This window comes from Diadema antillarum, unplaced genomic scaffold (assembly GCF_040938485.1).
Source record: "Diadema antillarum isolate AM-2024a unplaced genomic scaffold, OU_Dant_1.0 scf00000057, whole genome shotgun sequence".
NCBI classification, from domain to species: Eukaryota; Metazoa; Echinodermata; class Echinoidea; order Diadematoida; family Diadematidae; genus Diadema; species Diadema antillarum.
This window is the reverse complement of record NW_027270946.1, coordinates 1,711,976-1,734,721: the sequence shown is the minus strand read 5'-3', so window position 1 is coordinate 1,734,721 and position 22,746 is coordinate 1,711,976. Positions and strand designations below refer to the sequence as shown.

The following is a 22,746-nucleotide window of genomic DNA, read 5'->3' as shown; positions in this document are numbered from 1 at the left end:
AAAGTTACATTACTGAAACATACGTTACCGTATTTGTAAGATGTACTCACTTCCCTTCCTGGCCAAACCCGCAGCATTCAATAAAAGAATAGTGACACATTGAGAGGATGTCTCATTTTACATGAGGGAACTATCTTGCGTATAAAGATTTAACCCTGAAGGTCTTGTTACACCTTCCCGGGTAATGGTGCGTTCCCACTGCCGATCAGATCAACTCGATCAATCCCGATCAAGCTTTTTTAGCCTGGTCGGGCTCGCTCGGCATTGGTATTCGGGGTCGATCTACCTTGATCGGCATCGCTCCTGCTTCCTCCACGATAATTTTGGACATGTCCAAAATATTCGAGTATTATAGGAAGCCCGAACACCAACAGCTCGAGTAGTGATCGAGAAGAGATCGAGCCGATCGGGAATCGGTCGTGTAGAAATCTAGTTTGGTCGGGACGGATTTTTTCCCGAGCTCAGTTCCCGATCATCTCGAGTTATACTCGAATGCTACACGATCGATTTTAGATTATCTCGATCCAGGATTCATCAGTTTCATGAATAACTCGACCGCTACACGACCGATATAGGACTGCTATCGATTGATACTCGACTAAACTCGATCATGCTTCGACCGGCACTCGATCAAATACCGAGCACTTTTTGACAGTGGTTGCAGCAGGTGCAGACGTACTTTCTTAGCACTCATTTATTGTTCAGGTATCAAGAAAAAATATACGCAGTCCTTGATCACGTTTAAAAGTTAAATGTCGTCAGTATCTTCAGCCACTCCTGGCCCACTGAAGAAAAGAAAAGGGCCACGAAGAGAGAAAAGACAACAAACCCTAAACAGCAGACATGGCAGAATTAGACTCTCCAGGCAATAATAACAGAAGAAAGAAAGAAAACGCAACTGAAACTGAGAAAAATTCGGTATTCTGGCAATATGACTGTAACGTGAAAGGAAATTTTCTAGATTATTTACTTTACTTATAAATTGTGAAATGTTTCTTGAATTCTTTTGCTAGCTTGTCTGTTTCAAAGTTGAAGTTGGTTACGTTGATATAAAATCTATTTCTTACGCTGACGTGTTAAAACAGTAGTTGTAAAGTAGATTCAATGCTCAGTGATTTACTTTACCTTTATTTACACTTTTGCTTCACTTAATAAGTTTTTTTTTTTATTGAGAGTTGTATGTACATTGCTTGAAGTCCACCATGATATCGATTGGCTGGGATGAGTTGACAACAAAATGAACAACCAAGATTTTCATCATTTTTTTGCTAGTGTAAAATGTTATATTGTTTTATTTTCATAATAATGTATTCTGTTCCACATATCAGCACACTTCATGAATTTAGAATTTAATGTAATTTCTTTTACACACTCTTGGGCCTATACTTTATCAATGAATACATACATATTTTTCATTCACTTTTTCATTCTTTAATAATGAGAACAATAATGACAAAGGTAACACGACTCATTAGGGGTGTAGAACAGTCAATTTTTTTCAACTCTATATAATGGTGCATTTATGGGCATACAGGCCTATGTTTCATGTTAGACCAAATCAATTTCAGCCCACCTATATGTGTGCACTTACGAAGCCTGGCGGTGTAACATTTCTTTTTTAAAAAATTTTATGAGACATCAAACTCAGATTTGCTATTCTCCACATCCACTGCAAATATCGAATGCATATGAACGAACCTATTATATCATACATAAACTGTCTCTTATTTAAAAAGATATGAGCGGCTGAATGAAATCGTTTGGATTCAATAGAAAGAACGCCTCAAATTTTATTTGACACAATCATAATCAATCTTCGTGCAGGCGCTTTGATCTCCATGAAAATTTGTGATTTACAAAATCTGTAGCTTTGGGCACTGATATCCAACTTGACTGAGCGATAGTGAAGCCGTAAAAAACTGATAACGGATGCGTCAAAAATAGCTACTGAAAACGGATAAAATGAATGAATACAACTGAATGCATTTTTTGTACCTTTTTGAGTGGCTCACAAACAGCAGTGATCAGCCTTTTTCATCGTTTTTTCAGGAAAAATGACTATAGAATCGAAACGCCTACACGAGAATTGATGATTGTTGTTTCAAAATAGGAAGTGTTCTTCTATCAACTATAGGTTTTCCCGGCCAATTTCGCACTTTTGTCAGTCCAATTCCCAATTGCTGCATTCAATTTAGCAAAATATATGTTCGGTAGTTCAATTTTATGATCTCTTCATTCAAATTCATTTTGGAGCATTCAAATTACCTTTAGCCTCAGTCTAATTAACACTTTTTCAATTGAAATTCGTAAAACAAGCACCATTTGGTTATTCGTTCATTCAGTTTAGAATGATATAGTCACGTGATCACGGACATGCTGGTCTCGTTCATTCCAATTCATTTTTTTTTTTTTGGCAATCAATCTTTTGCAGTCAATAGCACGAATCTCTATGGGTTGCTTCTTTCTTTATTTTCTTAACATATTTATTGTTTTCCAAGCGTCATTACATTTCATATTTTCGTACTAATTTCAGAGATTTTGGCAACATTTTTTTTTCTTTAATGTGCTTAGTGACTCTTCAAGTCCGAAGATAGTGCAACGTGTGAATGGCCACAACTTATCTCGCCGTTGAGCGCTTTATTCCGTGTGTCGGCCAGTTGTAGGAAGTCAAGGTTATGATCATCAAATATTCCTATAATTCTCTTTCTGTCCCCTTGACAAATACGTCTGTATCTAACGTGTACCGTCATGACTGTAAGAAGATGAAGTTAAACAAGAGTATTGGTACATGTAGGCCTAAAATGTCATGTATGAAAGAAAAGGGGCGTTAAAGAACAACAAACTCGAGTTATATGATATGGTCAAAAATACGATACTTTTACTGCTTAACAGTGCGTGGATGAAACAATAAGTCACATAGAAATACGCGTTTAAATGTTATCACCTTTTCAAAAAAGAAATAACATGACGTTAATTTCAATGAACATGTTAGGAATTTGACTGCCCATACGCGAAATCAAATGACTGAAATACCCCCTTTCGCCAGTGCTGGCGAATTTGAATGACTGAAGGGCACGCGCCAATTTGAATGCCCGTTTTACGAATTCGAAAGGCACATGTGCAAATTTCATTGATAGGAATGCTAAATTGAACGAACAACTTGCAATTTTGAATGACAGAATGTGCAGTGATGAGGATTTTCGCTGAATTGAATGAACCTTTTATCAAATGTACTGACAAAAGTGCGAAATTGGCCGGTAAAACCTACACTAAAATTTCTGTCGTTCATTCATGCTTTTGCAATTAATAGTCGGTTTTATAGCACTCTTTTGGGCCACGCCGTATTCAAGCATAAATACTGAGTTGTCTCATATAACAAAACGAATACTGTAACCAATTCTTCTTTCACTCGATCACTGTACGAACCTGCCGACCCGTTCGATGTAAGATCTTACACAGATCGAGTCATGTCGAGCTGGTCTAAGAAATCTAGTAGAAATGGAGTATTGACCGTGTAGCGATCGTGTATTGATTGTGTGTAGATCGGGATATTCGAGTAGAGATCTGTGTTGTCGTCGAGGAGAGATTCTGAAGATGTCGAGAATGGTCGGATGTGGATCGTAAAAGATCGAATAGCGGTCGGGAAGGAATCGTGTTGAAGAACGATCGAGCATTTGGTCGGGATTGCTCTGGTAAAAATTGGTGATCGGGATTGATCTCGCTTGATCGAGTTGATCTGATCGGCAGTGGGAACGGGGTATAATGGTGCATTCCCACTGCCGATCAGATCAACTCGATCAATCCCGATCAAGCTTTTTTGGCCTGGTCGGGCTCGCTCGGCATTGGTATTCGGGGTCAATCTACCTTGATCGGCATCGTTCCTGCTTCCTTCCCGATAATTTTGGACATGTCCAAAATATTCGAGTAGGAAGCCCGAACATCAACAGCTCGGGTGGTGATCGAGAAGAGATCGAGCTGATCGGGAATCGATCGTATAGAAATCTAGTGTGGTCGGGACGGATTTTCCCCCGAGCTCAATTCCCGATCATCTCGAGTAATACTCGAATGCTACACGATTGATTTCAGATCATCTCGATCCAGGATTCATCAGTTTCCCGAATAACTCGACCGCTATACGACCGATACAGGACTGCCATTAATTGATACTCGACTAAACTCAATTACGCTTCGACCGGCACTCGATCAAATACGGAACACATTTTGACAGTGGTTGGAGCATGTGCAGACGTGCTTTCTTAGCCCTCATTTATTGTTCAGGTATTAAGAGAAGTTACATGCAGTCCTTGGCCACATTAGAAAGTTAAATATCGTCAGTATTTTCAGCCACTCCTGGCCCACTGAAGAAAAGAATAGGGCCACGAAGAGAGAAAAGACAACAAACAGCAGACATGGCAGAATTAGACTCTCCAGACAAAAATACAAAAAAGAAAAAAAAGAAACCCTTAATTCCCAATGCTCGGATGGTCAGAAGCTATCAGTGTGTTTGTGTGTGACACACACGCGCACATTCAAACCTGGCATAAACCCGAAGGATAATTCAACTTGGGGATAAATGCGAGGGATCACCGAAGCGATTCAGCTTTTCGAGCTAGTAACAAATAAAGACAGAATAAACTGACCAGAAAGAATATAAATCATAAGTGGAAAAATTAGCAAAGACAATGGAATTCCATCAGGATTGCTAGCCCGGTGCTATACCGATCGATCTATAGAAAGCCCTAGTTCAGTGTTCGTCCAAAAAAACAAAATCCTTAATTCCCAATGCTCGGATGGTCAGAAGGTATAACAGTGTGTTTGTGTGTGACACACACGTGCGCTCTTAAACCTGGCATAAACCCGAAGGATAATCTTATTCAACTTTGGGATAAATGCGAGGGATCACCGAAGCGATGCAGCTTTTTGAGTATGTAATAAATACAGACAGAATAAACTGACCAGAAGGAATACTGTATATATTTTAGTGGAAAAATGAGCAATGAAAATGGGATTCCATCGGGATTCGAACCTGAGACCCGAGAGGTGTTCTTATATATACTGCAAATATTGAATGCATGTGAACGCACCTATAATATCATACATGGTGTCCCGGCAGACAGAGTGCTACAAAACTGTTTCTTATATAAAAAGATATGAGCGACTGAATGAAATCGTTGCATTATCTAATAGAAAGAACACTTCAAATTTTATTTGACACACAATGATAATCAACCTTCGCCTTGATATATAAAGGTGCTTCTTTATGGAATGATGTAGTTTGACATATTTCTTTTGATATTTCCCTTGATGCATTCAAAAAACAACTACATGAATATATGAAATAATTATGAATATAGGATGCGTAACCAGATGGAGTTTTAAAAATTCTTTTTTTACACTCATCAATTCACAGTCAAAATATCTCAGCAATACCGATTCTCTTCTGTATTTGAAATTTAGTGTCACATGCCCTTATTTTTTTGTTTTTTATGTCGTAATCTCATGTCTTGTAGATATATATTTTTTCTTCGTTTGTGTCTGAAACAAGCTATCATGGTGCTTGTACCTTGTTTCTTGTTCTTTGCATATTATGTGATGTATATCCTTGTCATACTGTATGTATAATGTTTGTATTTTTAACCTGTATGTGTGGATCCCTCTGAAAACCAGCCTTTGGCTGACGAGAGTGTTCCACCCCATGAGTGGAAAATAAAAATTGAATTGAATTGAATTGAATCTCCCTGAAAATTTGTGATTTACAAAATCTGTAACTTTGGGCACTGATATCCTACTTGACCAAGCAATAGTGAAGCCATAAAACTGATAACGAATGAATCCAATATAGCTACTGAAAACGGATAAAATGAATGAATACAACTGAATGCATTTTTATACCTTTTTGAGTGGCTCACAAACATTAGTGATCAGTCTTTGTCATCGATTTATAGACCAGTTGTCAAAGTTGTCCCTCTGTCAAGTATGGCTAGGGTGGCAAAAATATCAAAAATGCAAATCACAAGTTTTCAGGAAAAATTACTGTAGAATCGAAATGCCTGCACTAGAATTGATGATTGTGGTTTCAAAATAGGTGTTCGTCTATCAACTACTAAAGATGATAATTTCTTTCGTTCATTCTTGCTTTTGTAATTCAGAGTCAGTTCTATCGCACTCTTTTGGGCCATGCCATATACAAGCATAAATACTGAGTTGTCTTATATAACCAAACGAATAACTGTAACCAATTCTTCTATCACTCGATCAGTGCACGAACCTGCCGACCCATTCGATGCAAGATCTTACACTGATCGAGTCATGTCGACCTGGTCTAAGAAGTCTAGTAGAAATCGAGTATTGACCGTGAAGTGATCGTGTATTGATTGTGTGTAGATCGGGATGTTCGAGTAGAGATCTGTGTGGTTGTCGAGGAGAGATTCTGGAGATGTCGAAAATGGTCGGGTGTGGATCGTAAAAGATCGAAGAGCGGTCGGGAAGGGATCGTGTTGAAGGACGATCGATCATTTGGTCGCGATGGCTCTGGTAAAAATTGGTGATCGGGATTGATCTTGTTGCAAGTAGGGATTTTCCAGCGCGCAGGAGAATTTTCTGCGGGCGGGCAAGGATGTTGGTGAGTTCCGTACTTGTGTCTTACCTGCTAGACGCGTGCTATTAACCTTTTACTTGCGTGTATTCCGTGTGACCTGCGTGAGAGCTTCGAAACCGATCCGTTTTCAGTTACGAGCGACATACGGGGGTTGCGAAGTACCTGCGTTACAACTGCGAAGTACCTGCGTGGGAGTTGCCTGCGAGGTGCTGCCGCTAAGGGCCTCCTACTGGTGTTCTGCGTGCACCTGTGCGGGCAAAACCCCGCGACTCACTCGGAACAAGTTTTCAACATGCTGGAGGCCTTGTCAAACTGTGTCTGGGGAAGCCTTTGCGGACTTACTTGCGGGGATTTTTTTTTCTTTTTTTTTTTTGGCTACCCGGAGCTCCCCGCAGTTGGCCCGCACCTGACAGTACTTACCACGTATCTCGCCCAGTGCTGTTGCCCGGAGGTGCGCAAGCTAGTCCGATTTACCCGCAGCCAAGTTTTGAGCATGACCAACACTTTTTCCGGGTGAGTCGCAAGTCACAAGCAATTGACCCGCTAGAAGTACGTAAATTGTCCGTGGATCTATGCCTATATGCATCGGAAGCGCGTGTCATCTGCGAGCTTAATCTACGAGCTTAATGTGGGTGTTTTACTGCTGAAGAACGATGTCGAAACTGCCAATATCCAGGTAGCTGGTCGATTCTGCGGACGTGAGCGAGTTATTCGAGCAAATTACGTGCATGCTGAGGATCAGTTACTGTCTTTCTGCTGGTTAGTTTTGAGTCGGCTGCGGCCAACTGACATTCTGTGAGACTTCCGTCATATCAAATTCCTTCAGAGAGATTCCTTCGCCGAGTTGTCAGGCGTCACTCGACACCCATGCGCCTGACACGCAGGTCACATGGAATGCACGCAAGTAGAACAGGTAGGACGCACGCGAAACTCGCACAAATCCTTGTCCGCCCGCAAAAATTGACTTGTATCCTGGAAAATCCCTACGTAGCTTGCCCGGAAAGGTGTGACAGGGCCTAAACGTGCTAGGCACTGTCATGTGCATGTCATCTCCGTACAACTAACACCTGTAAGTTCCTAAAGGCCGTGTCACATCTTTCCGGGCAAGCCTTGCGTGCGACTTGCAAATAACAATTTTTACTTCCCGGAGGTCCCCGGAATGAGCCGCACATGACAGTACCTAGCACGTATCTCACCCGGAGTCACCCGGAGGCGTGCACGCAAATCTTTTTACCCGCAACCATGTTTAGGCCCTGTCACACCTTTCCGGGCAAGCTACGCAGGCTTGTTGCGTGTAGGGATTTTCCAGCAAACAGGACAATTTCTGAGGGCGAACAAGGATTTGGGCGAGTCAGTGCATGTATCTTACTTGCTGGACACGTTCTACTTAAATTCTACTTGCGGGTATACCTTGTGACCTTTGTACCAGTCGCGTGGGGGCTGACAACTCAGTGAAGGAATTCCTCTGAAGGAATGGCAAAAGTCCCACGGAATGTCATTATCTTGACTGCCTACGGGGACTGCGAAGTACCTGCGTGGGAGTTGCCTGCGAAGTGCTGCCGCTAAGGGCCTCCTACTGGCGTTCTGCGTGGACCTTCCGGGCATCCCCGCGACTCACCCGGAAAAAGTTTTGGTCATGCTCAAAACTTGGCTGCGGTTGAATCGGACTTGCGTGAGCACCTCCGGGCAACTATACAGGCGAGATACGCGCTGATAGGTACTGTCAGGTGCGGACCAACTGCGGAGAGCTCCGGGAAGTAAATTTGTTTCCCCGCAAGTCCAGCCGCAAAACCTCTCCAGATACGGTATGACAAGGCCTTGAGCATGCTCAAAACTTGTTCCGAGTGAGTCGTGGGGGTTTGCTGGCAGAGGTACACGCAGAACACCAGTAGGAGACCCTTACTGGCAGCACCTCGCAGGCAACTCCAACGCAGGTACTTCTCATTACCCATAAGTCGCTCGTAACAGAAAACGGATCGGTTTCAAAGCTCTCACGCAGGTCACATGGAATGCACGCAAGTAAAAGCTAATTAGTACGCGTCTAGTAGGTAAGAAACAAGTGCGAAAATTGCAAACATTCTTGTTCGCCCGCGGAAAATCTTCTACGTGCTGGAAACTACCTCCTCGCCACAAGCCCGCGTAGCTTGCCCGGAAAGGTGTGACACGGCCTTTACAATGTTACTTCATAGAATCAAGTATGAACATTTCTGATACTCATAAGAGAGCTTCAGACTTTCATTATTCTCCAAGTAAATCAACTTATTCATCTTATTCTATTTTAGTTAAATAATACATATTGGTGTAAGTTTGTGGGGTTTCATTTTCTTTTTAGTTTCACGACATTGATACACACAACAAAAACAGTACCCCTCTTATCAGAAATAGTGCAACTTCGATACGTTTTTAACCATATTATTAAGAAAGGGTATTCCTCCCCTTAATTTACTAACCTATGTGTGAACATGAGAGCTAACAGTTGAACGACGATGAGTACGGACAGAAAAAAAAAACCACGCAAAATTGTCACTTTTCAAAAGTCACATTTGAGGGTCTGCGAAAAATCATATTTCTGTTGAATGAAAGCTATAGAAATGTCGCTATAGCGACTGGATTGCATGCCTCCGTTATTTCACACTATTCTCCCGACAGATGTATAGAACATCTTGCTAAATGTAAGACACTTGTGTCATCACTGTGATTGGAAAATACATGTAATCACTACCTGTATACTTAGTACACCGATTGTCATGACAACATTTTCAGCCATTTTCAAAATATGGACAAAAATAGTGAGATTTTTTGCATTTTCTCTTGACCTTTGACCCCATGGCCCAAAGTTTTACCTACATAATTATTGTGCAGTGTATACAAATTTTATAAAGTGTATTGCAGTCAGTCGTTTCTGACGTACATCTCTGGATGGAGAAAATAGTGTAATTTCACCATAAAGGAGTGTAATTTTAGCACCGTAACCTAAACTTTAACCTCATGACCCGAACTTCCTAAGAGAAAAGTAAATCATTGCAGGCATGAGTTGTATACAAGTATTGATAAGTTTCATGAAAATTCCATAAACCATTTCCGAGACTATACGGAGGAAAAAACTTACAATTTTGGCATTTTCATTTGACCTTTGAACTTAGCCCGTTGACCCCATGGCCTAAAAAATTCTCCTGAGAATCTTGTTTGTCGTGCTTTGTTAATCTCTTTGTATGCACGCATAAGTAACAGATTAGTTTGCTGAGATTAAGAAACATTTGTTGTCATTCTACACAGTCAATCGATTTTCATACATTTCCTGATAATACGGCATTGCCTTCTCTGCATAGGCCTTCACGTCTTCGGTAAGCTGGTCCCACGCTGGAACGGCCTTTGGCGGAGTAAAATGTGTACTTGACAAGGCTACCGCGGCAAATGCCGTGTTGACAGGTTCTCCAGGATTCGGCACTATCCATTTACTGAAGACGTCTGGAGAGGCATCCCAGCTGAGAAGGGACTCCGAGTAGGGGAAGCCCATGGCCTCGCAGTACTTTGGTAAAATCTTCTCGGGGCTGTTCAGTAAGTCATCGGAACTGAAAACAAGCGTGGAAGGGTCGACCTTGTCAAGTATGTATTTCCAGAGATTGTGATGACGTTCGAATGCAGCATCGAAGCCATTTCCATCGTCGTATTTCCGCAAGTCGAATGAGCATTCGTCTTCTTCGTATCTCAGCTGATTGGCGGCTTGCAGACTTCGGAAGAGACCTTTTCTGAGGGATGCGAATACCAAGATTGGATGGCGGATGAGAAAGGCGTGCCGGTATCCTGTCGGGATATATTGCCGTTGTCGTTCTGACCACATCGCTACACTTTCGTCCTTCGAGAACACATATTTGCTGGTGGAACTCTCGAGACCTCTCTTGATAGTTGCATACCTGTGGAGAAAGACAGATGAATATAGGACCTATTACAAAGGGTTATTATTGTTCACGCCGGTTGAATTCTATACCGGTATAGGTCTGCCTGAATTAGACTTGAAACGATTAAAACTTACATTAATTATTTTATCAAAACATCTGATCAACTTCATCTTGACTTTAGTATGACCTTATTGAGGACGTAGGATGCTCTATATAAGAGTTTGAAATATCATTTTTGGTGACTTCTGGTGATTTTCATCGGTAGGAATATAACCTTTTATGAATAAGGCTGTCGCTACTTCATGGCGATCAACTTCACTCTAATATTTATCTTCAAGGCGAGTGAGGTTTGGATTCTCTGCAAATGACTGCTCTTTGGCAGGGATACTTAAACGTGTATTTCATTGCCTGTTTGGGGGAAAGGCGAATTTATAGGCCTTGATAAAGGCGCAGAAGATAACCAGGGTCTTTATGATGATGAATGATTTCAATAGTCATGGCTCTGCAGAAATTAATAGGATGTGATACATAATGACAGCACAGTTTCATAGAAGACATATTAGAATAAACAAGCAAACAGACAAGGGATACATATCTATGCACACATCTATCTACATATACATTGACTATGTAAACAATCGTCAATGTTAATTAAAAAGGTAGATTTCAAGGTCTCATTATTTCAAATCACCAGTTTTGAATATCAAACTAGAGGACAGAGGAATGTGAAAACTTGCTTTTCCAACGCCAGATCAAGTCTTCAAGGGGAAAACATGCGAGAAGGAAAAAACAAGGTCTTGTAAACCTTTTATACAAGCGATTAATTCGCTGTGATATGACTTTGGATTTGGTTTTCATACACTTATGATAGATCTTACCACTTTTTAGACTTTACATACACATGATACAAGGTGATATAATTCTTATCTCAAAATGTAAACATGCAGGCACTGTTATGGCAGACTTATATGTCTATCCAATAGTCCATTAGTCTCTGTATAAGAGTTAAAGAGACCATGCTTGCGATACGAAGGTATTCCTACAGACAGAAGCTGTTTTAACAATTACATTGAATTAAGTGCAGGAAGAGCTTATAAATCGGGACAAAACAGCAGAAGTATATCTCAATACCCTTCTAGCAACGAAAATAATTATGTCTTTCTCAATGCAGTCAGACACGTGGATCGTGGGAAAATTCCCAGTTTTTGTTTTGTTACTCTTTGGTACTTGCAACGAATTTATATTTCAAAAGCCTTAAGCTTTTTATTATATATGTCGGGGGAACGTTTGAATTTGACCCATTTGAGTTTATGACATTAATCAAAACACGGAATGTCTATAGATTTACTCGTGCATTTATATGGTTTATAGTTCTTGGATAATGAAATATGACGAAAATTTCACTTACGCCAATCTCTCTGGAATTATATTTTGACACATCGTCTTGGCACACACCGAGGAAATGACAGATTGGTACTTTGCTTCATTACCATCGTAGCTCATTGGAACCTCCTTCATCCCCAACATCTCCATTTCTCTGTGGGCCATGTGGCAGTATAGGAACGGCTCCCCCCAAATTTCACATTCGGGAACACCGCTCATGCACTTTGCAAACGCTGTTGAGATAGTTCGCGGAACCATCCACAAGATTGCGCGACCGCTTGTCGAAGGATTGCTGGAAGGCATCATCGCTGCCGTGAATGACGTCGAGGTTCTCCTGCCTCTAATTTTCTCTACTCATGTCTTTAGTTGCTGGTGGTGGGTACAGTCTACTTGTAGAAAGGTGAACGCTTTGCAATGGACTGAAGGGTGATCACAAGTCGTGAATGAACAGCAACGCAAATGCGGATAGCCTCGGTTTTGGTGCGTTAACTTCAGCATGCTGGACTATGAAAAGCCAAAACTGTGTCGGGTGAAACAGTCTTTTTGCATACAAAACACTCACCGTACGTTAGGTGAGGGGATTAAAGAAAACCTATTAAAATCTGGTACATACTTTGGGTTGTACACTATATGTCCATCTTTGTCCGTGATGACTTCTGCTGACATGAATAGGTCTTCACATTACAAATTCAGGACTTTTTGGACTGAAATAGGTACTGTGTATCAAATGTTTTACCATTTAATATTATTCTTCATCATAGCTCTAAGCTCCACCTCAGACAATCTTTCTTTTACCTTCCTTGATGGAGCATATAAAAGTCAGCTAATATAATATAATATATATATATATATATATATATATATATATATATATATATATAATGTATAAACAGTAACTGGCCGTATATTGCCCCCTGTTATAACCATGGTGCACAAGCACACCTTTTCTTGCGGCATTTTCAATCCTCGAATATTTTCCACAGCATGGCAATGACCATCATATAATTGAAACGTATTCATGGCCGAGTGTCTTGCTATACAATCGTGAGTCTGTGCACTTTAGTCAGGGTATAGAATACATGTGGGCACTGTCACTTTATTTCACCTGTTTTACAGTTGGTGATATATGTATCACAAAATGCAAGAGAGTAGCTATTGTAGGGCCAAAGTTTATTGTGGACAATCGGTGGATTAAGAGAAAACGACATGATTATAAATCCGCTCAATCCGCTCTGCATTTGATCTTAATCTCTCAGAAGACAGCATGAAGGCCTATAGCCCTAATGGATGTCACCGCATGGACCTTTAACAAGCATTTGGCATTTTACTGAATCACCACAGGTACAATGTTATGGAACAGAGTAATAGTGTCATGACAACAGCAAATATGCCACTTTCAGGTTATGATAGATAACACTGAAGTTTCCTAAAATCACGGAGCGGATGATGTATCACATGCATGTGTACATTTCATCACTCTTCATAATCTTTCTACTCTTCATAGTCACACCTCGGTATTGTGAGCAAAAACAAAAAGAAAACAATAATGTCGTTCTAAGGCTGTAGAAATCAAGTCCCCTAAAACTAAATTGAGTTTACTCCGAGCTCTCCAACCGCTTTGAGACTTATACTTGAAAACCTTCAACAGTTTTGGCTTTCCGTAGTACATCGAGTTCATAGTCATAGCCAATACAAAGGTATGTGTAGTCCTAAAGAATTCACTATTAAAACGAGCCAAAAATAAAGATAAAAATAATGATTGTACAAAATACACGAAAGATTCACTCTTTCGTGTTCCATATCTCAGTAGACAAACTTGATACACCTGAAATTGTGTATAGAAAGTTAAAAGGGGGAGGGGATCGGCTCATAAATTCTGCTCAGAAAGACTGTATGCGTTTTCACCAATCAAAAATTATCTTTTTTTTTTTAATCTGCGCAGAAACAAATGCTTTTCTTTCTTCTAACAGGTCGTCGTTTACTCTTGTTTTTTTTTTCCTTCTACAGAATATAACGTAATATAGGTTCCTCTTCAGTACACAATAGTTGACTGTCCGATGATAATAAGTATTTAACAAATCTAAAGCATGTATACATAGTTTCAAACCAAACTTGTTACATTTCTATATTCATGTTCTAAGGGGAAAAAATGAGGGGTCCACTAAAAATTATTTACAGCAGTGAGACCTGAACTTTGATATCTATTCATGAAGTTAAAGCCAATTTCGCTTTCCGGCGTCCATACGCAAACCTACGCTGAAGTTAGCGACCTAAAATGATTAAGACCCTAACACCCAAGATAACCCACCCGTACGTTTTCACACGCCTTTATGTCCTGAAGCTACATCAGATTCAGTAACAGGATGTTCAACACGCATTTACAACGTCAGGGACTCCGCATATTAGTACCTATATACAGCAACGTTCAACGAATAGTTCGTGTGCGTGCATTTCGGATTCGAATGATAATAGCGTCATCTTGACCTTTTGCCCCTCTCTTCCGAAACTATTTTTTTTTTCCTTCATAGGGAAATTCTGTATAAATGTTGCCAGATGAATATGGCACAGAGGCGAAATCGGAGAATAGCAGCATAACCTTTGAACAGTTATGTAGATTAAAGGGATAGGCGTGATGAACAAATAAGTGAGTGCCGTGGTTATGGAATAGCGGGAGCAATACGCTTGTTATGCGCCTTTCCCTTTTCGAAATCGCTGAAAAGCGATTCTCCTTCTGAGATGGCCTGAGTGTGTTGATTGTCTGCTCATAGTGCTCCACCTATTGGTCAACCTGCACGCCAAGAGTTCTGATGTATAAACTCAACGCATATTCAATTCAACTCAATTCAGTTCAGTTTAATGCAATCGTTTATCTATTTCCATCAAGTAAAGAATACATGAAATAAATTAGTACATTTGTCAATTCAACTTTCATCCAGTTGGGAAGGACGGATCATTGATCACAATACAAAAATATATGCACGAATGGTAGTATTATATAGTGAAAAAAGGAGGAAAATGCACATTTTGCCAGTGCAACAAAAAGATGAAGTAATCATTCAAGAGCTCTTCAGAAATAATATGAACACATAACGGATATGTCGGATTTCTGTCAAACGAAAGACAGTTCAACAGGAACAAGAAAAGACAGCAAGGCTACTATTGCAACTCAATGGTGCATCGCATCATTGAAAAGGACCTAGACAAGGGTGGACAATTTCAGATAAATCGGTTTGAGGAAAGTAATTTGATTTTTTTTTTTTGCAATCTTGATAACGTGATCACTTTACTATTCAAAGCTGTAGTTGTAGTAGCTCCATGTTTAGAGTAACACAAAAGTCATTAATATGAAGTTGGCCGTGCTATAATTCGCACACGAGGGGTCTTGATTATTATTTTGTTTGTTTGTTTTGGTTTGTTTTCACGCATAGATGCATGCAGTAAACATAGACAGCAGCGGTCGCCATATACTACTAAAAATGGTTTAGCCTATGGTGTTATTTATTATCAAACTTCGCAGCGATCGCGAGGACCCTATACAATGAGTAATTTGATATGAATGATTTCATTCATAATCGAACATCGCAGCCCAATGGCTGAATTGTGAAAGTAGTTCCCATCGATACACCAATATTGCATGGCAATACATGTAAATCTGATTTGGAATATAATAATGAATCCAACAAAAGTGAGTACATCCCACATGAGCATTTGAAAATTCGAATGTAATTCTTCAAGTTGTTGATTTTAAATAACAAATCTCACAGAGATTGTAGAAAGGACCTGGTGATAGGAATTGAGGCAAAAGCTAGTATTCATAACCTTAATTATGAAATATTATGCATATTTCGTGAAAATAGTGGCAACAAAAGTGAGTACACCATGTGTAATATTTGCATTGAAATATGATCAAATCTGGAGTTTTATGGTCCCAGCATTTGCCATAATTTTCCTTAGCATGAAAAACATGTTGATATTACATGGTAGTGACATTGAGTTTGTGTTTCATGCATGTAACTGTTTTTCTGAAAAGTTAGCAAGGGAGTCAGTTGCATGTTCGATGATTTCTCCTGACCACACTAGTCACACCAGTAGTAATGCACAGAGGAATACAAGAATTAAATTGAGTCAAACCCTGACCATCACTCCAAGAAGTCATCAAACAGGAGTGAAACACAGATAAAAGAATGCAGAGGGGCATTATAAGGCAGTGCCATGTCATGTCAACATCATGTTTTTGTGTTTGTTTTTTGTGCTAAGGAAATTATGACTAGTGCTGTTGACCATAAAACTCCAGATTTAACCATGTTTCCATGCAAATATGACACAGGGTGTACTCACATATTTTGTTGCCATTATTTTCTCAAGTATGCATAATAATTCAAAATTAAGGTTATAAATACTAGTTTTCTGTCTCAAGTCATATCATTCAATGTCATTTTTACAATCTCTGTGAGACTTGTGAGATAAAACAAATAATTTAAAGAATTACATTCAAATTTTTAAATGTTCACATGGGGTGTACTCACTTCTGTTATATACTGTATATCAATAGCAGGATTACGTGGAAAAAAATCAAGCCTGGTTTTAATAAACCTGGTAGATTTAACAAGCCATATTGACCAATAATCTGAGGTTCTCGAGATGGAGACGTAATACACAAACTACGAAATTACCTCGCTGTCCTTTGACCAAGTGGAAAGTCCGAAGTACAGTGTGTTTCATAGTCATAAAACAAATAGACATATGAGATAGCGTGGGAGCTGCTTCACAATATTCTTTAAAAAGGCCAGGGATGCGAAGTTGCATTTCCATCACAACTACGGCACCATGACTGAAACTCCGACTGTCATTCCCCCGACGGGAAGAGCGATTTTGTGGATGACGCCGAGGATGATTTCGACGGCGTTTGCAAAGTGCATGTCGGGAATCGCCGACTGCGAAGTGTGGTTCGAACCATTCGTGTTCTGCCATGTGGCTGCTGCTGCAATGGTGGCCGAGGGGATCCGAGAGGTGCCGATGAGCTACGAGGGCAAAGAGGGGGAATTCGGGTCGATCTCGTCGAAAGTGGCTGAGATGATTGCGTCGACAAACGTCGTCCCCGAAAGACTGGCGTAAGTTGGCGTAGTTCTATAAATTTAGTTTGAACGACTATCAGCCGTTTACTGACTATGTACACGTACTTACTTTGCCATGCGACGCATGCGCATATTTTAGTTGTATTTCATGCTTTGATAGACCCATCAGTAGGTGGCGTGATTCTTCAGATCCATTGATGGGCAACCAAAGAATTATATATTGCTACAACTGTAAAATACGTGGCATGCTTGACCAAGTAATGACATGAGTTAGCTCGAAAGCCGATGGATTTTTATGCAAGGACACCACCTGCAGGTCGTTGATGATACAACCATGGCCACTTTGACAAATTGATTGAAGTGAACTATCTAATTCACATGATGCTATCGAAATTTCATAATAAGGATTGTTGCGTCCCTGCTCTAATATGTCTTGATGACAACCGAAATGCCGGTAACAGCACAAACAATTTGATCTGTAGGGTCAAATGGGGGACTACATGGACGCACTTTATCGTCATCTCAAAAAATGCTAGACGGTGCTTTTCTGTGACCACCTTTGGACGAGGCCGCTGCCACGTCCGTAATAACGTATGTTCGTTTGTTTAATAGGCTATACTTGAGCAAAAACACGCTCACATACAATTTCAAGTTATTGACACAAGATGGCGTTATAGCATTTCCAAATCCATACACAATAAGTAAACATGGCACTTGTAATGTACTATCACTGACGTTATTTAGAGCATACAGACTATCAATGACAAAGACAGCCAAATTCATCTGTCAGATACTTAGTGAACATGTACGTATCTGAACATCTTAATGATGAATAGAACGAGAGAGAAAACGAAAAAACTATGCCAACTTAACGTCGTGCAAAGGGATAAACCTTGCCAGCAGCATTGGATTTTTATTTAATGCTATCTTTTCGTTACATCTATCTTTTTGTTACGCTGGTGCTGGTGAGCCACAGAAAGTGAAATTGCCAGAGACTTCTCTCAACGTTCAAGGAATTTAGAACAGGCAGGGAAGGAACAATGTGGAGATAAAACTATCATAATGACGGATCAACGAAGAGGTCGTGTTAGAAAATTACCTCAAGGATGACAGAAGCTTCCCTGATCCAGGATTGATTCTGTTGTTGTTTTTCAGGTTTGCAACCATCCAGAAACTTCTCGAGGATTCGCCAAGCAGATACGTCTTCTCAAAAGACGAAAGTATCGCTATGTCTTTCGAGTCGCGACGACAGTATCTTCCAAAGGGATATCGTCACGCCTTTATCATTCGCCATCCAAGACTTGTCTACGACTCGTTTCGGAAGGCCGCTTTCAGGGCGTCGAAGCTTAACGGCATACTGAAATACGACGAAACCGAAGATACCTTTGACCTGCGCAATTACGGTGACGGATTCGATGTGGCCGACACGTTCAGACACCACCATGATTTCTGGCAATACATTCGACAAAACGTCGATCCATCACCCCTCGTGATCAGCTCAGAAGATCTTCTGAACAACCCGGAGAAGATACTGCCGAAGTTCTGCGAGGCCATGGGCTACCCTTACTCCGAGTCCCTCCTCAGATGGAACGCTTCTCCAGACGTCATCAAGACGTGGAAGTGGCCAACTGCTCAAGAATTCTCAAACCCAGCATTTCTGGATACTTCTATCAAGAGCACCCACTTCGTTTCCCCGAAACCGGTACCGGCATGGGAGGATCTCACTGAAGACATTCGGGAGATGGCCAAGAATGCAATGCCCTTTTACGAAGAGATGTACATACACCGACTGATTGTTTGAAAGCTATAACCCACGTCTCCTGATACTTCCCACATTTTCCGCAGTAACAGCCATGTCTTGTACATCCATATCATTTTTTTTTCGTAATCATTTAGCATCGACCCCTCCAATGTCCTCCGAGCTAAGTGTCCAAGGCTTGATCTACTTATCAATGATTTTTGCAAGATTATACATTCGAGATCCTCTCGTTGAAATACAATTCATCAAATTTGAGGTTAAAAACCGAGTCATTATAAGTTTCAAGTGAATTAACAATTAACCAAAAATAACGAAGGGGGAGCAACGGAACAAGCTATCAAAAAACTCATTCATTCATAATTCCTGTTCATTCTGTAGGAGAGGACATTCATTTCCGAGAAGAGCAGTGAAACGAAGGCAAATTGAATATAACAATGCTAGTATGATTAAACATAATTATACATTAACTATTCTTTGAAAAGACAGATGTCGCATAAAACCAGGAAGGTGACACTGTACGCCCTATATTATGTGATTGCATCATATCGGCAGGATGTAAAGATACGATTTGATCATGATTGTGCACTGCGGGTTCTCTCGTGCCAGACTCCTTGTGGATTTTCGTGTCTTGTTCATGAAATCTTCCCATTGTCTCGCTTGCTAGATACAAACAAACAAACAAAGATAGGTGTTATCCAGATCGAAGTATGTTGGCTTCTTGACAGACATTTCGGGCCATACTGCAACTTCTTGTTCCTCTCAGTTTTGACAGACCTACCTACAAAAAAAAAAAACCACAACAACAACACCAACGACTAAAATAACAACCAAAACAACAGCTACAACAACAAAAACATGAGCAGTAGGTGCTCAGGCGAATGATTTGTAACATGCAGACCGTGTAAAAGTGACGGATGTGTCAGGTGTATCGTCGCTGGGCTCACTTACACAATGTTGGCCCTATGTTGCGACTTTTTCGTATCGTTTCGCAAAATTCAACATATTATTTTCGTCAGTCCCGTACATTTTGTATCACTGCCTGTCTTTACAACTGAAAAAAAGTAGAGTGTAAAATTTGTGTCGATTTGCGGTGTGTGTATTTGTTTGTTTGTTTTTTTCGAAAACAGTGTTGAGTGTGAGACGGAGGGATATGCATGCAGGGAAGAAGATCAGTTGCAAGATTAAAGTCATCATTAGTTGTCATCTTGTAATATGCATAATTACAGCGGTCTTAAGAATATGATGGACTTGGCGCAGTTCTCCTTATCTTTTTTTTCTGTGTCCACCTAAGGTCTGAAGAAATCATGGAACACTTTGAGTATGACTCGTCCTCACCTTTCTTTCATAGTTTCATATCGATATGATCTATGATATAGATGACACTGTCATCTATATCATAGATCATATCGACACACCAATATTTCATTACAGTGTCATCAGGGTCATAAATAAAAGATATTCCTGAAAAAAGTTACGCCACAGTATGGTATACTTATACTATACCATGACATGACGATGTCGGCTTTATTTTATCGAATGAAAAAAGAGGTCATAGTCTTGCGTACATCAGATTAATGTACACTTTTACTAATGCATTATTGACAACTCTAAGGATGGTGCTACAACTGCCAACAGTTAGTACTATCCCAAAATGTAAAGCCCGGAAAAGACAAAAGGTAAAAGGTGAACATGGTATAAAATCACCTCTTTCCGTTATTTTGCACGCGTGTGACCGATGTCACCGTTTTGTGAAAAAGTATGACAATTAATGAACATATCCCAAATTTGCTCTGTTTGTCCGATTGCATATCAAGTTTCTGTCTTCTGTATGTAGATTTTACTGAAGTCTTCATTGAAAATCTTTTTTTTTAAGGCTTCAGATTCACTTTAAAAGATGGTACAAATGTCACCTTATTATTGCATATCATGGCACGGTACTCTATGGTATTACACGCGAATGCCGAGAACTACGCGGATCCACAGGGGACTCTTGCAACGGAAAGTCGCTGATTTTGTGGAGCAACGCCCCAGAGCAATGCTTACAAAGCTTCGCGTGTATCTGAACAGAAAATTAATACACTGCACTTTTCAGCGATCATGTTTGTCCTTCATATTATGTTTTCCTTCGCGATTTTACCATTTCCCGGTTAAATTTACCCTTTCTTATTCATTCAGGTATTGTGTATATTACTCACATCTCTTACAGGGGAAACTGAAAGACAAACATTTCAGGTATCGTCCTTCTTCATAGCTGGACAATTTTAGTCCGAGTTTAAGACAAATAGCTCTTACTAATCATTTCCATTTTCCTAACACTCTGTAACGTCTTTTTGTGTTTAAGTTTTGATAAATCATTCAGCAGTTTAAAGGAAACCAAAACCCAAAGAGAAATGTGGAGTGAGTGAAAGCAGCAACATTAGTGGAGCACATCAGTGAAAGTTTGAGGGAAATCGGAAAATTGATACAAAAGTTTAGAATTTTAAAAGTTTTGGTGTTGGAACAACTGGCTAAAGAGACAACTTGTGTATATGACATCATGTGTGGACAACAATATAAAGAAATATAAAGAAAGTTCAACATGCTTTCACTTTTCAATGAAAGAGCACTTGAATAACCGCTTTTAGAAAGCAGGGGGAATAATTACTATACCCTTAACATTATGTCAGTATCAAGTTGATGGAATGTGTAATTTTCATGAAAAGTGACTTGTGTGTGTGCATGTGTGTGTGCGTGTGGAATTCTTTTCATATTTTCTTTATATTGTTGTCCACACATGACGTCGTGAACTCTAGTATACTAGTCTCTTTATCCAGTCATTACAACACCAAAACTTTAGAAACTATTAACTTTTGTATCGATTTTCCGATTTTCCTCAAGCTGTCATAGATGTGCTCTATACTGATGTTGCTGCTTTCACTCAATCCACATTGCTCTTTGGGTTTTGGTTTCCTTTAAAGAATTAAGCAAGTATTTGCGGAAAAGTAGCAGTCATAGCGATTATTACAATGCGATAATTATTGCAAATGTGACATATTTTTAACACCAATCACGGTCAATAAATGAATAAAAGAACAAAGATACAGAAACAAAAAAAAAGCAAAATTCAAATACAGTTTATCTGGTGAAGGAACGATTTTAAAATAATGTCAAAACTCTTGATGCCATTGAGAGAGAAGTCAGAGCAGAAGTACCAGGTTTGGACGAAACGCACAATTTTATGTTTTATTAAACTTCATTTTTTTACAGATAGCTTGGAATACACAAGTCTCCTCGTTACTGGGGCCCAGTACACTCACGAACTGCAAAATGACAACTACACTTCAGTCCACAAATATGTACACTTCATGATTATGCATACCACAACAAATAAATAGTATTGCAAAATATGTATTGCATATTTAGCATATGTACAATTACTTCTTCTCCACTGTTCCATGACTTTTTCATTCCATGGATATTCATACAAAGAGGACATGTTATCAAATGTTGTTCAAAAATTCAATGAATTCGAGTGGCAAGTAATTATGACATTGAAATCGAGAAATTCAAGTGTACCCCTTCTTTATGTGAATCTAACATATCTATATTCAAGGCAAGAGCATGAAATACTGTACATATGTAACTTAAATGGAACCATACTATCAAGTTTGTCAATATTTGAACACTTTTAACTTACTACATGTATGTTCATAATAACCAGACCCAAATTTGGTTTTTCTTTTCCCACTAAGAACGAAAATAAACGTTGCATATTGTCTTTAAGACAGTTATGACGGGCATGTTTAATACCTCTGTTCTACCTTTCCTTCACATTTTTTGCAGCTCCCACAGAAAGAGGGACGTGAAACATCTCTGACAAATATCTAGGCAATGTTTCGACAGATACTCCTTGTTCATGATGGCACAGGCTGACTTGGAATGTTACTGAAGCCAAGACCAGGAATTACATTTACTTTCAATGGTCAAAAAGTTACAAACTCATGAATCACCATTTCAGTATTGTTCAGCTTTGTTCTTTATGAAGGTTAACAA

At 39.7% G+C, this 22,746-nt stretch overlaps 2 protein-coding genes across 2 annotated transcripts; one reads left to right on the top strand and one right to left on the bottom strand.

Moving 5' to 3' along the window:
* Nucleotides 1-9,006: 9,006 nt before the first annotated feature.
* Nucleotides 9,007-12,462, bottom strand: LOC139715852 (uncharacterized). Its single transcript, XM_071627387.1, has 2 exons — nucleotides 11,906-12,462; nucleotides 9,007-10,512 (listed from the first exon to the last, which is right to left on the bottom strand). The coding sequence occupies exons 1-2, from the start codon at nucleotides 12,184-12,186 to the stop codon at nucleotides 9,867-9,869; spliced, it is 927 nt and encodes a 308-aa protein (XP_071483488.1). The 5' UTR covers nucleotides 12,187-12,462; the 3' UTR covers nucleotides 9,007-9,866.
* A 4,245-nt stretch (nucleotides 12,463-16,707) lies between these two features.
* On the top strand, nucleotides 16,708-18,756 carry LOC139715915 (uncharacterized). The gene is made up of 2 exons (XM_071627468.1): nucleotides 16,708-16,991; nucleotides 18,111-18,756. The coding sequence occupies exons 1-2, from the start codon at nucleotides 16,708-16,710 to the stop codon at nucleotides 18,754-18,756; spliced, it is 930 nt and encodes a 309-aa protein (XP_071483569.1).
* The last annotated feature ends 3,990 nt before the right edge of the window (nucleotides 18,757-22,746 follow it).

Bases quoted from the DNA above. Each gene is read 5' to 3' on its own strand.
- LOC139715852 (XM_071627387.1), bottom strand. From the start codon at position 12,186: ATGATGCCTTCCAGCAATCCTTCGACAAGCGGTCGCGCAATCTTGTGG. The intron at 10,513-11,905 runs GTAAGTGAAATT...CTTTCTCCACAG, and splicing joins ATAATTCCAGAGAGATTGGC to GTATGCAACTATCAAGAGAG.
- LOC139715915 (XM_071627468.1), top strand. From the start codon at position 16,708: ATGACTGAAACTCCGACTGTCATTCCCCCGACGGGAAGAGCGATTTTG. The intron at 16,992-18,110 runs GTAAGTTGGCGT...GTTGTTTTTCAG, and splicing joins GTCGTCCCCGAAAGACTGGC to GTTTGCAACCATCCAGAAAC.